At 40.8% G+C, this 16,967-nt stretch overlaps 1 protein-coding gene across 2 annotated transcripts; it reads right to left on the bottom strand.

Annotated features, from left to right (window-relative positions):
• Nucleotides 1-874: 874 nt before the first annotated feature.
• Nucleotides 875-15,926, bottom strand: LOC140199639 (dehydrogenase/reductase SDR family member 9-like). Of its 2 annotated transcripts, none has more exons than XM_072262056.1 (5): nt 15,852-15,926; nt 14,632-14,952; nt 6,283-6,541; nt 4,175-4,338; nt 875-1,368 (listed from the first exon to the last, which is right to left on the bottom strand). In XM_072262056.1, the coding sequence occupies exons 2-5, from the start codon at nt 14,942-14,944 to the stop codon at nt 1,145-1,147; spliced, it is 960 nt and encodes a 319-aa protein (XP_072118157.1). In that variant the 5' UTR covers nt 14,945-14,952; nt 15,852-15,926; the 3' UTR covers nt 875-1,144. The 2 variants fall into 2 exon arrangements, with proteins under 2 accessions (XP_072118157.1, XP_072118158.1); XM_072262057.1 differs by having other exon boundaries at nt 15,841-15,914.
• Between the last annotated feature and the right edge of the window lie 1,041 nt (nt 15,927-16,967).

A 16,967-nucleotide genomic window follows, 5' to 3' on the forward strand; every position in this document is an offset into this window, starting at 1 on the left:
ACCGGGAGTTTTCATCTTTTATTGTTTTACAACATTGAATCAGTGGGTTTAATTTGGCTTTTTTTTGATATTCAGTGACTTGAAAATTTTATTGTATCCAACTCCTGACTTGTGCTTTTCAATAACCTTTTCACAGAGTTGTTTAGAGTGTTCTTTTGTCTTCATGGTGTAGTTTTTCCCCAGGATACTGACTCAACAGCAGTTGACCCTTCCAGAGACCGGTGTATTTTCACTACAGTCAATTGAAACACCTTGACTGCACACAGGCCTCCAAAAACAAATCTCCATTTAACCAGCTCTGTGACTTCCAAAACCAATTGACAGCACCAGTGATTACTTGGTGTCTCACATTAAGGGGGAGGGGTGAATACTTACACAATCAGTTATTTATGTTTTATATTTGTAATTAATTTAGATCACTTTGTAGAGATCTGTTTTCACTTTGCAATTAGCCTGCAGGCATTTCATCAGCAGTCGAGGTAACATTCTCAGTGCACAGTTTTTGGTGTTTCTCTCTGGGACTGCTCACATTTAGGTAGGAGTCCATTGCTTGCTCGGTCCTGATTGGCTACCCCTCCAGCTGAACTTGAATTACTGTCACCGTCCTGTAAACTTAACCAGTCTGGCCATTCTCCTCTGACCTAATCATTACCAGGCATTACTGTAATCATTACTGTCGCTCACTGGATGTTTCTGGGAGCTTTCTTTACACAATTCTCTGTAAACTCTAAAAAGCCTTGAAAGGATTCATTCACTGCCTTCCAAAAATTCAACTGGGTGGCTGAGGAACATTTCTTAACATTTGTAAAATATATATTTATACAATACAACAAACTACAAAATCAAGAAAGACACATAAATCAATTCGTGACCTTTTATTTTTGACCAGAACATTGAAACTTCAGCAGTGATAAATGCCTTTTAATTGATAACACCTCAAAATCCACACCTCAAATTTACTCCAAATTTTGATTCTATTCTCCAAAATCTTTGATAGTTTTGAAAGTTAAGATACTGACTGACACCGGAGAAAGCAATAACATTGCCTGTTTTCTATGATACAGAAAGAAAGGGATCACATCATATTTTACATTAGTGTCACTAGTACTATTTCCTCTTCATCATACTCAATCCCAAAACAATGCTAAAAGAGAGCTTTTGCTGGCTTGATTTTACCTCTTCTGAGCAGAAAATCAGAGATAGCAGTTGGCATGTAGGAGAGAGGAATCCAAAAAATCTTTGCATCGATTCCAGCAGAGTACCGAGTACGAGGATGAAGAGAAGTCAGAGCATGATTCAGGCACCACACCACTTTCATCAAATCTGGGTTGAGTTGCTTCTCCACTTTGGTTGTCAGGATTAAATAGACTGTAAAACAATATGAAAAGTACATTTAAAGAAAATTGTTTTTCAACTATGATATTGATAAGCACCATATATAACAGATGGCAGAGTATTAGAGATACATATTGTTTGCACAAAGGAAAGGTGAAGTGTTTTCAGATAGATTTTATTTTCCTGGGAGTCTGCTAATTTTTGTGATGAGTTGTTGACTTGTGCAGTAAAGGCTCACTCTCGGTGTTATGTTTTGTAACTCCAAACCAGGAAGATCTGGGAGTCCGAAACAAGACCACAAGACATAGGAGCAGAATGAGGCCGTCTGGCCCATCGGGTTTGCTCCGCCATTCAATCATGGTGGATCCTTTTTTCTCCTCCTCAACCCAGTTCCCAGCCTCCTTCTTATAACCTTTGATGCCATGTCCAATCAAGAACCTATCAATCTCTGCCTTAAATACACCCAGCAACCTGGCCTCCATAGCTGCAAGTGGTAACATGATTACAGTGAATGGCGGTGCTGGCTCGACGGGCCGAATGGCCTACTCCTGCACCTATTGTCTATTGTAACAAATTCACCACACTGGTGAAATGTGGTCTGACTCTGAGCTTACTTTTAGCGAGGCGCACGTGCATCATGTGGTAGCGTGATGACATTTGTAATTGCCATAGTTTTACATTTTTACAAAACGGTTTAATCAATCAATATATACACAAGATTACTCAAATATTGTTGAAATAGACAACAACCTGTATGCTCTCACAAGAGGAAACAGGTGGAGTTCCTGCCTCTTCTCCAAGAAATGGTTCTTGCTACCTGAAATCAAACAGGAAGTCCCTGACAGACCTCAACGTTTATATCTCCAGCCTCTCACTCCAATAAAATCCCATTTTATTACTCCTCGTGTCTCTTGTAACCCAGGTGACTGAGGAAGAATTTAATGGATTCTTTCTCTTCGATTGATGCTGGGTATATCGGCTTCCCCTCCCTTCTGGGAGACTGCATGCAGCTGCTGCTAGTGGGCTGGCGGTTTGAGGAACTGGGATGCAACCATGCAATCTAGAATGAATGGACCATCTGTACTCCTTATCACATTCATTTTGCATTATTACGATATATAGAATTACTGAAACTGTGTGTATTAACGCCCCAAATTGTGGTTCCATTCTCTGAAATCTTTGACAGTTTAAAATCAAGATTCCTGACTCACACCACCGAAAGGGATAATGTGGCCTATTTTCTACGATACAGGAAGAAAGGAATTTTTAAATGAAATTTTACATCAGTGTCACTATAGACTATCTACTATTGTGTCAATAGTTTAAAGTCTACAGACACAGCAGTAAATAAGGTTGAAAGAGTACAGAGAAAATTTACAAGGATGTTGCCAGCTTTGGAAGACCTGAGTTATAAGAAAGTATTAAATGAGTTAGGACTTTATTCCTTGGAGCATAAAAGATTGAGAGCAGATTTGGTATACAAAATTAGGAGGGGTACATGTCGGGTAAATGCAAGCAGGCTTTTTCCCACTGAGGTTGGGTGGGACTGCAACCAGAGGTCATGGGTTAAGAGTGAAAAGTGAAAAGTTTAGAGGGAACCTGAGGGTTGTAAAAGATTAGAGCAAGCTGTCAGCCTCTCTCTCTCCCTCTCTCTTCTCTCTCCTCTCTCTCTCGCCCCTCTCTCTTCCCTCCCTCCCTCGATGGAGGGAGAGAGAAAACCTGCCTGAGAAACCGAAGTGCTGATTATGGACTGTAGGTTTTCATGGGACTCTAGATCCGGGTCTTCCTGGGGGCTTTTGTTATTGCTTGTGTAACATTCAGTTATATTGGCTCGTGTATGTCTAGGGGAAATCCAGCCCAGCACCCGCCTCAACACTCCCCACAGGGTTGGTTGCCGCCCGAATCAATCACAAACATCAATCATCAGCCAGCACACCCAGTAAATTTTAACAAATACACTTTATAGATATTACTAATTCTATGACATTAATATACATTTGATACAGAGAGGAAAGTAATGAAAAAAAAGGCGCCAACACTTATCAAAGTCCAAGTTCTTTGCGCGCTACATTGGAGCTCAATTCGACTTCAGACGACCACCCGAATTCCGTCGACTCACGGCTCGGGACCACCCTGAGTGATCGACCGGAGCCTCTCCACACGTCCGCGGTCTTCCTCGTCTCTCCTCCGACTCCCCGCCAAAACTCAGTCCACAGTCATATCATACAGCATGGTTATCGAAAACAAAACGATACATAACCACCCATTGGCTAATAGAACCCTGTTATCTCATTTTAAAGTAAAACGACTGTTAGCGCAAACTCTCTTCAGCGTTAAAGCACAACAAAGCCGCATTCCCCAGATTAACATAACAAAGTCACCACTTTAAATGTAACAAAACAAAGACCCCGTACACTTGCATGATGGGAGGGTGGTGGGGTGGGGAGGGAGAGGAAATCAGTGCCTCAGCTGCTGCTTGTGCATGGAAGGTGTGAAGGAGTGGCTGGGCTTCACGTTTCTGATATTTCTATCATTCATTCTTTGGGTTTTGTTGTTTTGTGAATGTCTGCGAAGGTTAAGAATTTCAGGCTGTATACATTCTCTATATTAAATTGAACCAATTCATTTGAACAACTTATATATAAACATAAAAAACTCAAAAAATGGATTTTGCATTTTCTACACTATTCTGCTATCTACAGGTGAAGCATAGCAGTGGATGAATAATATTTATTGAGACAAGCTTCCTTTAGGTAATGTATCCATTTGGATCACAAGTTCATAATTGGATATCTTTAATTAAAAACATCTAAATATATATAAGATAAAAACAACTAACCTTTATCCATGTAATCATCCCCATATTCTTCTTGTACATCTGGCGGTAACCTACTCCACAGCCTGTTCATTTCCTGCCCTATGTCGTCGATATTACTCATGGGTGTTTTGAAAAAACCTGGCTCAATACAAGCTACTTTCACTCCAAAACACTTCATATCTCTCCTGCAAAATTACAAAATAAAACCATCATGTTGTTATGAACTTTTATCTACCAGCTTTTGTTTACTTTGTCCTTTTTTATTTTATGTATTATAATGTTCAAGCTGCTTTAAATGATAGACTATGAGGGGACCCAGTCAATCTTTTATGAAATAATAATAATAACAAAGTTATAGAGCATTTTTCCTACAGAAGATGTAATTCCAGGTGACTTACAAAGAGTAAAGATTAAAAATGAAAATAAAATACAAAATGATGTTCATTAAAAAAAAAAGGTTGAATAAGTAGGTAACACACACAAACTGCCTGAGGAACACAGCAGGCCAGCCAGCATCTATGGAAAGGTGTACAGTCGCTATTTCTGTTAAGATTTCTGTCTTAAGTGTTCCCAGCGATCTGGCCTCCACAGCCATATGAGGCAATGAATTTCACAGATTAACCACTCCCTGGCTAATGAAATTCCTCCTCATCTCTGTTGTAAATGGACGTTCATCTATGCTGAGGCTGTGTCCTCTAGTCTTAGACTCCTCCACCACAGGAAACGCCTCCGCATACTTCCTGTCCAGGCCCTTCAACAATCAATGTTTCAATGAGATCACCCCTTAATCTTCTGAATTTCAGTGAACAGACTTCTGAAGCCAGCAAACACTCCTCATATGACAAACCTTTCAATACCAGAATCATTTTTGTGATCCTTCTTTGAACCCTCTCCAATATCAGCAAATTTTATCTTAGATAAGGGGCTTAAAACTGCTCACAGTACATCAAGTGAGGCCTCACCAATGTTTTATAAAACCTCAATTACATACTTGCTTTGTATTCTAGTCCTCTCGAAATGTATGTGAACATTACATTTTCCATCCTTACCACAAACTCAAATAAAAAATTAACCTTTATGGAATCTTGCATGAGGACTCCCAAGGCCCTTTGCACCTCAAATTTTCTCTCCTTTTACATTATTCCCACTATTTCCCTCTTGCCAATCAACCACTGCTTTATCCACACGAGTATCTTTCCTGTAATACCATGGGCTCTTAGCTTCTGAAGCAGCCACATGTGCGGCAACTTGTTAAAGGCTTTCAGAAAATCCAAGTATTCAACATCCACCAATTCTCCTTTATCTATCCTGCTTGTTATTTCTTCAAAGAATTCCAACAGATTTGTCAGGGAAGTTTTTCACCTAAGGACACCATGCTGACTGCAGCCTATTTTATCATGTGTTTCCAAGTACACTGAAACTACATCCTTAAGAATCAACTCCCAACATCTTCCCAACCACTGAGGTCAGACTAACTGGCCTACAGTTTCCATTGTTCTCCCTCCTCCCTTCTGGAAGAGTGGAGTGACATTTGCAATTTTCCATTCCTCCAAAACCATGCCAGAATCAATTGGTTCCTGAAAGGTCATTAGTAATGCCTCCAGGATCTCTTCAGCTACCTCTTTCAGAATACTGGGGTATATACCATCTGGTCCAGGTAACTCAGCTACCTTCAGACCTTTCAGATTCCCAAGAACTTTCTCCTTAGTAACGACAACTTCACTCACTTCTATCCCCTGACATTCTCAAACCTCTGACATACTGCTAGTGTCTTCTACAGTGAAGACTGATGCAAAATACCCATTCAGTTCATCAGCCATTTCCTTCTTCCCCCATCACTACCATAGAGTCTAAATGGAAGAGGAAATATACAAGCACTCTGGTCCCTGACTCCAGCAGCAAAGATGACAAATTTCCTGGCCCCTGGTGCTCTGGTCCCCAAGCCCTGGTACCAGATCTTGGCTCAGGGCTCACTCTCAGTTCCTGGCTGATATCCTGCAGCAGGAGCAAGTCGGATAGTGAACCACCAGGATTCCCGAAAAACAAAATGCCAGATTAAAAGAACTCTGCTCTATTATGTTGATACATAAACAGAAGTATCAAGGAGAGCATCTTAATTTCAAGCTCACCTGAGACTGTCATTGAAGGCTTCTACACCAAATTTAGAGATGCAATATGGTCCACTTCGAGGGCTGATCCTTCCAAATACACTTGCAATATTCACTATTCTGCCTCGTGCCCGCTTTATCAGTGGAAGTACACTCAGTGTGACCTCAATAAGTCCAATCAGGTTGACATTCAACACGGCTCTGTAATCATCTATCATAAGCCAGTCAACAGGTACAGTGGCGTTCATGATGCCAGCATTGTTAACCAGCCCCCAGAGTCCTATAATTGTTGAAATGAACAAAAAAAAAAATTTAATGTCAGATTACCCTTTATTATAATTGATTGGCCCCTAATAGTGTCTTGTGATTTCACACATAAAACCCACATTGAAGCCAAAAAAAAATTATATTTTTATACACACACACACACACACACACACACACACACACACACACACACGCACTTATATGCAGTCCACATACAAAACGTTAATGCTGTTGCCCTAGTGTTACAGGTTCATCATGCTCCTTGTCTTATATTTAAATTCTTGGTGGAGTAATGGATGAATAGTAACTATTAAAGTGTTTAATTAATTTAGAAGTGTTGGTGCGTGGCCAAGAGGTTAAGGTGTCAGTCTGGTGATCTGAAGGTCGCTATCTGAGCCTAAGCTGAGGCAGCATGTTGTGTCCTTGAGCAAGACACTGAACCACACATTGCTCTGCGACGACACCGGTGCCAAGCTGTATCGGCCCTAGTGCCCTTCCCTTGGACAACATCTGTGGCGTGGAGTGGGGAGACTAGCAGCATGGGGAACTGCCGGTCTTCCAGACAACCTTGCCCAGGCCTGCGCCCCGGAAACCTTCCAAGGCGCAAATCCATGGTCTCACGAGACTAATGGATGCCTATTATAATGATTTAGAAGGATCAGTTGAACACTGTGTTAATGAACACATATTGTTTGAATAAAAAACAGGCATTAGAACAAAAGATCAAAGAGTTTGATTGTTTCTGGGTCTCTCTATGCTTATCACACTTGTATTTACTGGGGTACCTTTCACTGCTTTATTGTACTTTGCACTGACTGGAAGTCACGATCAGAGCTTGGACCCAGGGGTGGTTTCATGAGTGAGTTGAAATTCGGAGCTCCCCCTGACACAGCAACAAGTAGCATCTAAGAATCGTGAGCTCTGAAATCTTTGTATTTTGTGTGCTTTATTTGTGCTTTCTATTTTATGAAAATAAATAGGCTTAAATTACTTTATTGTTCTTGTATGCTTGTTAGCACATCTCCTGGAAACACAGATTGTTTGGGTCTAATCAACCAAACCCACTACACTCGCTCAAAAGACTGCAAGTGCCACAGATCAAAAGGATGCCAGGAATTTAATGGAACTGACTCGCACTAGATGCAGGGAGACCTTTTCTGCCTTCACTCAAGAGCTTTCCCCATTTCCTTAAGCTAGGCAGATAGGTAGACTCCATTCTCAGTGTAGTTATAGTTTGAAGACTGTTTTAATGATCACTAATATATCACAGTATACAAGCAGCTGAGTGAAAAGACAGTATTTTAGGCATTCTCACAAAAGACGGATTCAAATATATATCAAAACTCCTTTGACTCCGAACAAAGTGCTTCCTGCTTCAGAATGGTCAATCTGATGATGACGGTTAGTTGCTAACAACACAAATAAAAGTAATCAACAACAGCTGCAAACTTACAATTAGGCATTGAGAGCTCGTAGCTAGAAATAAAACAGCAAACTAAATGGGTGGGGTGGGAGGGGGTGGACATAACAGTACCTCCACCCTCCAGAATCAGAAAGACAGGTGTGTTAAGAGGGCCTGAAGGATCACTGGGGACCCGAGTCACCCCAACTCACAAACGGTTCCAGCTGCTACCATCCGGGAAGCGGTACCGTAGCATAAAAGCCAGGACCAACAGGCTCCGGGACAGCTCCTTCCACCAGGCAATCAGATGAATTAATTCATGCTGATACAATCCTATTTCTATGTTACACTGATTGTCCTGTTGTATATACTATTTATTATAAATTACCATAAATTGCACATTTAGACGGAGACATAACAAAGATCTTTACTCATGTATATGAAGGATGTAAGAAATAAAGTCAATTCAATTCAAAAGTCTAAGAAATAAATTTAATCACGGCAGTGGATTCCAATTAATTGAGCCATCGGTTAATCAGTCTCCTATTTGACACAAAGAATAAAAACAGAAAATCGAGAAAACAGCCAGGATGCCCTTTATTTGGAACATCATGATATTTAATTGGGACAGGAGACTGTTGCTGAACTGTTCCTAATTAGAGTCAGTTAACTGATGGTTTGTCTCTTTCTTTGTATACCTTTTAAACTATTTCCATGAAACTTTGACTTAATTGTGGTACCCACTTACCTGAGCCAAAATGTGCTGTTCCTGATGTGTCCTAACCAACCAGAAATCAAATCAGAACAGTCATTCCAAAGACAACACGGAATTCAATCAACCTACATGAAATGCCAGCAATACTCTTAAGAGCATGGAAACCATGTCTAACAAAGGATTCATTTATTGAGATACAGTGTGAACAGTCCTTTGCGCCCCTTAAACCCACACCACTCAGAACTCCCCCGATTTAACCCTAGCCTAATCACAGGACAATTTACAATGACCAGTTCACCTACCAACCAGTACTTCTTTGGACCGTGAGAGGAAATGGAGTCACCCAGAAGAAACCCACATGTACACGGCCAGTACGTAGAAACTCTTACAAGCAGAGGCGGGAACTGAACCAGGGTCAACTGTATTGTAAAGTGCTGTGCTAAACACTACACCACCGTGGATCTCCTGCCTTTGGAGGCAGAGCACAGGAGGATAACATGACATCCCCTTCGACTCAATAGGATGAATGGCCTAATTCTGCTCCTATTCTTTATGGTCTTATGAAAACATCTGTGCAAACTGTAACAGAGTTAATGCTTCAGATCAAAGACCCTTCATCAGAAGTAGGTCAATGAGAAAATAAATTGGTTTTCAGTTGCAGAGAGGGTTGGAAAGGCATGGAATTGGCAGTAGTAATATCTGTACATTTGCATGCTCCTGAATCATTGATTGTGTGCCTTCAGGCTTCTGTACGTCCTCCCTTATGGTAGGAACGAGAATGAAGCATAACCTGGGTGGTGGGAGTCCTCAATGATGGATGCTCTCTGAAGGTGTCCTGGGTACTACGGAGTCTAGTGCCATGATGGAGTTGACTAAGTTCACAACTCTTTGCAGCTTGTTTCAATCCTGTGCAGTAGACCGCTTCCCCCCCCCCCCCACCACCTCAATACCAGACAGTGATGGAACCAGTTAGAATGCTTTCCATGGTACATTTGTGAGTGTTCTGGGTGACATAAAATTCTCCTTGACCTCCTAATGAAATATAGTTGCTGCACTTAATACTCCAAATGTGACCCAACTACTGTTTTACATGCTTCAACATGAACTCCCAATTTGTACACTCAATGCCCTTCTGCTATCTTTACCACCTCATCCACCCATGTTGCCACTTTTAGGGAGTTATGCAGCTGCACCCCAAAATCCAACTGAAAGCCTGTGTCCTTGATGCTCCTACCATTTACTTTCCTCTTGCGTTTGACCTTCTAAAATGCAACACCTTCAATTCGTCCAATGGTGGGGGAGCCTAGGGCCAGAAGGCACAGCCTCAGAATAGAGCGCTATACATTTAGGATGAAGGTGTGGAGGAATTTCTTTAGCCAGAGAGTGGTGAATCCGTGGAATTCATTGTCATGGGCAGCTGTGAAGGCCAAGTGGTTGGACATAGTTAAGGCAAAGGTTGATGCATTCTTGATTAGTCAGGGCATGAAAGGTTATGGGGAGAAGGCAGGAGGTTGGGGCTGAGAGGGAAATGGATCAGCATTGATGGAATAACAGAGCAGACCCAGTGGGCTACATGGCCAAATTCTGCTCCTATGTCTTATGGAATTCATATTGAATTTTACACACAGGATTAATTCCATGAACATGCCTGTCCCAAGCCTTTTAAGGTGACTTTTCTTTTTTTGTTGCTATTATGACACATGAGTTTCACTTGAAAGGCTAGCATTTGCCTTCCAAGTTGATCACCCCTTCATAAAGATATGGAGGACCATCTGCTTGAACTGTTGTATATCGGATGAAGATATGTATGTTGGTTGCAAGTTGTAGGGTTTAGATTCAATGATGTGGAAGTGGCAACACATTTCCAAGGTAGAATGTGTGTGATTTCCAGTCAATGGTGTTCCTATAAGCATGCTGGCTGTGTTTGGGAGGTACTAATGGACAAGCGTAGATGAGCACCAAAAAGACAGTCTGTAATGATCAATAAGCAAACTGTTTGGAATCAAATGACCTTGTCTCATGTCTCAGGGTGGAATATGTCTGCACCCAGACCACCTCTACCCCAGCATAATTTCTCTGTTGCCTGACCCACTCCCCTCCCTCGGCGCCCCACTGTCGCCATTCCTATTTGCTCTTGCCAGATTTACATACTTGCTCCCTGCTCCATGTTGAGAAAAAGTCTTATACACCCTGGCTCTATACTTATGTGTATATTATATTTATATATAAAAGCCCCTTCAAATAGAGAATTTACAAATATGGAGTATTACTGTATGCCTTTTCAGTTCTGAAGCAAATGTGATGGCTACCCTTTATCTCTTTTACCAATCAACTTCCCACTCCCTCCCACTCTCCCAGTTTCAATTATCATCGGCCACCTTGCACGTCTTCCTTCCTTCTATCTTCTTACTCTGAATTCTCCCCTTCCTTTCCAGACCTGAAGAAGAATCTGGGGGCAAAATGCCAACTGTTTATTCATTTCCATAGATGCTGCTTGGCCTGCTGAGTTCCTCCAGCATTTTGTGCATTTTGTTTTGTAGAACACCTTAACACTTTTTTATCTTCTCTATTTGGTGTTGCACTGTACTGCTGCCAGAAAATTGACAAATTTATCAACAAAAGCCAGTGATATTAAAACTGATTTGATTACTGAAGATTTTCAAAACGCATTTACTGCTTTACATTTTTTAAACATATGGTGATATCACGTGTCATGTGTATGCACATGATTGGACAGAGTTATGAGCATGCATAGAAATGAGAGAATGATCTAGAAACTGTATGTTAAAGACGTACTTGCTGTTGTAAATAAAATTCTAGCTTTAATTCTTCCAGAATATGGTTTGTTCTTAGTAACCCACGATTCGTGTAAAGAACACAACATGGTGTCAGAAGTCGGTCTGGAAGAATAATTCCTTTCGCTAACACGGCAGAAGTGAAGATAATCGAACAAAAAGAGCACAAGCTTTTTTGTTGTTTGCTAACAGCTTTAAAAATGGAAGTTCTGCAACCCCCATCAACGCTTCAGCTGACTAGAAACGTAGCTGAAAATTGGAAAAGACTTAAACAGCATTTTGAAATTTATTTATCGGTGATCGGAGCATAAAATAAAACAGAAAAAACGAAAGCAGCGATCCTACTCCATGTAATAGGGGATGAGAAAATGTAGATAATTTGAATCTAAAAGTGTTAATCGACAAATTTGAAGCATTTTGTATACCGAAGTGTGATGTGACGTATGACTGCTACAATTTTTTCTAATGTCGGCAGAGACCTGGTCAAACGATTGATCAATTTGTTAGGGAGTTGAGAAACCACAGTAAAAGATGCAAGTTTGCAGAGTTTACAGACTCTCTCATTAAAGACAGAACTGTTTGCGGCATTCTGGATAATGGTCTGAGAGAAAGACTATTAGAACTAGATTTGAATTTGGAAAAAGCTGTGGCACTCTGCAAAGTTTCTGAGTCGGTGACGTCACAGGCTAAAGAACTTTTTATTGAGAATTGCAACCTTCACGTTGCTCACAAACATATTAGAAAAAATAATAAAACGGCAACGAAATCCACAGAGAACAAGACGTCATCTGAAAGGAAAAAAGTTTGTGATCGCTGTGGGCGGGAGCACTGACCTAAAAAGTGTCCAGCCTATTGGAAAATGTGCAACAACTGTGGTAAGAGTAATCATTTTTAATGCTGTTGCAGAAGTAAAAAGGAAATAAAACACGTAAATGCTGTGCTTGAAAATAAATGTGAGTAGTTTTATATAGATGTGCTTTGTGAAAACAAACAAGTAAGAATGAATGGACTTTTCCATCGCAAGTGAACCGAAATATTATTCTGTTTAAATTAGATACTGGAGTACAAGTAAATGTTCTTGCAGAATCTGAGTTTAATGCATTAAAGCCAAGACCAAAGTTACATCAGACAAATATAAAAGTGACTGGGTATTCAGGTGCAGACATTCCAGTTAAAGGAACATGTGCAGAAAAAGTATCACACAAAAATATTGAGCACATACTTTCATTTGTGGTAGAGCCAAAAAATGTACTGAATTTGGTAAAAAGAGTCTTCGTCCTGGACAGTGATACAGAGTCAGAGTACAGTGGACAGAAGCCAGACTTGCCAGTACAGTACAATACGGATCTGAAGCCAAAGAGTGACAAGAATCAGGATCCAACTGAAGAAGTGAAAGCACAAGTGAAGGAATTGAGAAGTTTTATTGAAATGATGAAGTCTCAGCATAAAAAAGAGATTACACAGTTAATGGATGAATTGCGATTTCTTCTCAAAGACTTTAAGAAAGAGCCAACTTCAGAGTTTCAGTTAACTGGTGCAGACTGGACGAAACAAGGAAATAACAACGAAACACAAGTACTGTGTGAACCACTTAGAAGGTCTACTTATGTTCTTAAACCCCCAGAGAGACTGATAGAGACATGTTAAATGATGCTTCTGTTTGTTTAATGTTGCTAATTGTTTTTCTTTTTAAGGAAAGGAAGATGTGGTGATATCACGTGTCACGTGTAAGAACCTGATTGGACAGAGTTATGAGCATGTGCGGAAATGAGAGAATGATCTAGAAACTGTATGTTAAAGATGTACTTCCTGTTTGCTGTTGTAAATAAACGTTCTAGTTTTAATTCTTCCAGAATATGGTTTGTTCTTAGTAACCCACGACAGAACAGATTAGACCCTCTTTATTTGAGAAACAGGGACAGTTCACATTAAGCAATATGATCTAAGACAGGGGTAGCAACCTACGGCCGGCGGGCCAGGTCTGGCCCACAAAGGTATTTTGACTGGCCCGCAAGTAAATATTGAGATACTATGCTTATCCGGCCCGCGAGCAGTTTTTCCTTATTCTGAGTGTTTCACACAACCAACTGACGGACATGCATGACGTCCTCTTACACTGGACCCAGGTTCCCTTTTGTTCCAGACCAAACACTGGTATATACGAATGACGGGAAGGCAGACTACCTTATTAATATGTATTAGATACTGTGCGTGTACGCACAGATTTTCAGATGGGATCATTCAAATTTGTAAACAGAAACAACGTCACTGTGTTTTAACAAGAAAACCACGCTAAATATCCAGATATTTACATGTGCTACGATACTTGTTGAATAACTCGCGTTTCGAAATACAATCACAAAAATTCCAACGGCAATGAATGCAAAACGCAGGAAGGTAGACGCTGAGTGCTGAAAAAGCAGTGAAAATGAAGGAGATACCCGTGCCGGCTACAAGGTCTCAAAACGTATTGCAGAAAAGATGAAGCCTTTTACAAATGGAGAGTTTGTCAAAGAATGTTTACTGGCAGTGGTGGCTATTGTTTGTCCTGAAAATAAATCTTTATTTGCAGCTATCAGCCTGTCAGCAAGAATGATCACCCGGCGAGTTTTAGAAATGTCAGCAGATGTTAAAAGTTGTTTAAGGGATGCCTGCAAAGAATTGCATTTTTTTTTCCAATTGCGCTTGATGAGAGTACAGACTTGAGAGATGCAGCTCAACTTGTGGTGTTTGTGCGAGGACTGACCTCAACTTTTCAAATTTTTGAGGGGTTTATTCAATTAATTCCTATGAAGGACACGGTTACTGGAGCAGACATTTTTGAAGCTTTGCTGAAAATGATGTCAGAAATGAAACTTAATATGTCGAAGCTAATTGGCATCACAACTGATGGGGCACCAGCAATGGTGGGACAAAAAAACTAAACTGAGTTCTGTGATTACTAATTAGCAACCTTGGTTAAGCACAAATGGTTTTATAGCATGTGTTATTCACTAATTTGAGGAAAAACATAACTAGATGTATTTAAATGGATAATTCCAAAATTTCAATTTTTTTTAATGGCATTTATCTGGTCCACTGTCCGCTCATTAATACGTGATCCAGCCCATAGAGGCAAAAAGGTTGCCGACCCCTGATCTAAGAATTGACAATTTCTATTTGGCAAAGATGAAGGTTTAAATTTAAATTACCTTTTCCCTTTACCTCTGATTTTACAAATTCTGCTGCCTTCCCAATGCTCTCAGACTTGGTAACATCAAGTTGAATTGTTTTGAGTCTCGATGATGTCCTGCTCTCCAGTTCTTCAGCACCCTTCTCAGTAAAACAGGCAGCCAGAACATGGAATCCCTGCTGGTCCAGATGCTGGGCCAGAAGATTTCCAAAGCCAGAGTCACAGCCTGTGATGTACACGTGCTTGTCAAATATATTTGTTATCTGTTTCCTGTCTCTGTACCGCCAGTACAGGAAGCAAAGTACCAGCGACAGAATCAGATAGCCAAGCATTTCTGAAACTAGAGAAAAACATGCAGCATTTCAGAAAATATTTCAATTGTGTGAAGTCATTGAAAAATAATTCTGAGGTTCAACAAGTGCACTAGGGAACACAAGAGTCCAGAAAATTTGATGTAATTTATTGGTAAGATTAGATCCTACTGTAAGGGAAATACAGATATGGTGATGAATTCTCAAACTAAGAAGTGTCTTGCCTGATCGAGAGACTTTTGCGAATGAAGCACAAGTGTCTGACCGATGGAAACAATATTGTGAAATGTGATGTTTCATCGTCTTTAGCACACCAAAAGCTACAAAAGCTTAATTGGCTTATTCTTTAGTCACAGAAAAGTACAGGTAAGAAAGCGGCCCTTCGATCCGTCCAGTCCATGCCGAAACCATTTAAGCTGCCTACTCCCATTGACCTGAACCCAGACCATAGCCCGCCATACCCCCACCATCATAAACACTGAAATCCAGCTCGCACGCACCAGTTGTGCTGGCAGCTTGTTCCACACTCTCACAACCATCTCAACAAAGAAGTTTCCCCTCATGTTCCCCTTAAACTTTTCATCTTTCAACCTTAACCCATGACCTCTGATTGTAGTCCCACCCAACCTCAATGGAAAAAACCTGCTTGCATTTACCCTAGCGATACCCCTCATAATTTTATATACCTCTATCAAATCTCCCCTCTACCTTGTACATTACAAGGAATACAAGGTGACGATATGTACTTTGATAATAAATTTACCCAAACTTGTTGCAGATGTGGTCATCACGAATCGCAATGGTCTCATCAGCTCCCACATCAGCCGCTACAACACACCGCCTGATCCTGTATCCTTACTTCATTTCATTAGTTGCAATTTCATTAGTATCCCGGTACCAAACGTACCTGATCTTACCTGCTACTCACCTGTCCCACAGACTCACACAACAGATACTGCAAAGTCGACTCCGAAATCTCTGAAGCTAAAAGTTCAGAGGCCCCACCCTATCTCTGTCCCCTCCCACAATGGGAGTTCCGCTTAAACTTCACTTTTTATTGGCCCAAGTGAAACACGACGCAACAAGAGTTCCTCTTCTCAATTACATATGTTCTCGCAGGGATCCTCGTCGCAGCCTGTTTCCGCTCTCGCACAGAAACTCTAAAGCAAAATTAACTATTCATAATAAAATATTCACAAGAATAAAGCGTTCCACATCTTTTCATTCTTTACATTCATGGTTAATGATTTTCATATTGGTCTAGCGCTGTTGTCAGTAACATGGCGCTCTCCTGTTTTATATTAAATACTACAAGAATTGAGGAGATTCCTCACCACTCCCTCCCCTTTCGGCCCTTCCCTCTGCACCAGGAGAAGAACCCTACACCTTGGGCTCGCACAGATTTCATCATCACTACTCCAAAGTGAAAAGTACTCGCGACTCGCTCCCGTTTTCGCTCAAGCTAATCCAGAGTGAAAATCTCAGACTTCAAACGAAGAATGTGCGAACCGAAATTTCGTGTCCGCTTTCGCATTGCCATCCCTGGTACTGAGGTCCACAGGTTATCACCAAGTCAGAGACACTGGACTCCTAAGCAGACATTCTCCTCCAAATTCCGTCATGTGAAGAGCTTCTCCGGGTGGATAAAGGAAAGGATTCAAAATGTGCTCGAGGCTTCCTGGAAGCAATGTGCTGTTAAATCCCGGTCAATGTCACTCACCCATGCTACGCAGGCAATCCTAAATACAACCTAAATTCTGAAGTTCTATGACTCAATCACAGCACCCGAGCAGTGTACAGAGTTGCTGACTGTCTTGTCACAGGGCTGCAAATCTTGTAATTTTTTTCATGAGTTGTTATACTATAACACTTAAAGGTCAATGTTTAAAGTAAATATTACTATCAAAATGCACATATGTTACGACATACAACCCTGACATTCATTTTCCCGCGGGCATACTCAGCAAATCTATAGAACAGTAACTAGAACAGGATCAATGAAAGATCAACTGGAGTGCAGAGACAACAAACTCTGCAAGTGCAA

Source organism: Mobula birostris, chromosome 6 (assembly GCF_030028105.1).
Source record: "Mobula birostris isolate sMobBir1 chromosome 6, sMobBir1.hap1, whole genome shotgun sequence".
In the NCBI taxonomy this organism is placed as follows: Eukaryota; Metazoa; Chordata; class Chondrichthyes; order Myliobatiformes; family Myliobatidae; genus Mobula; species Mobula birostris.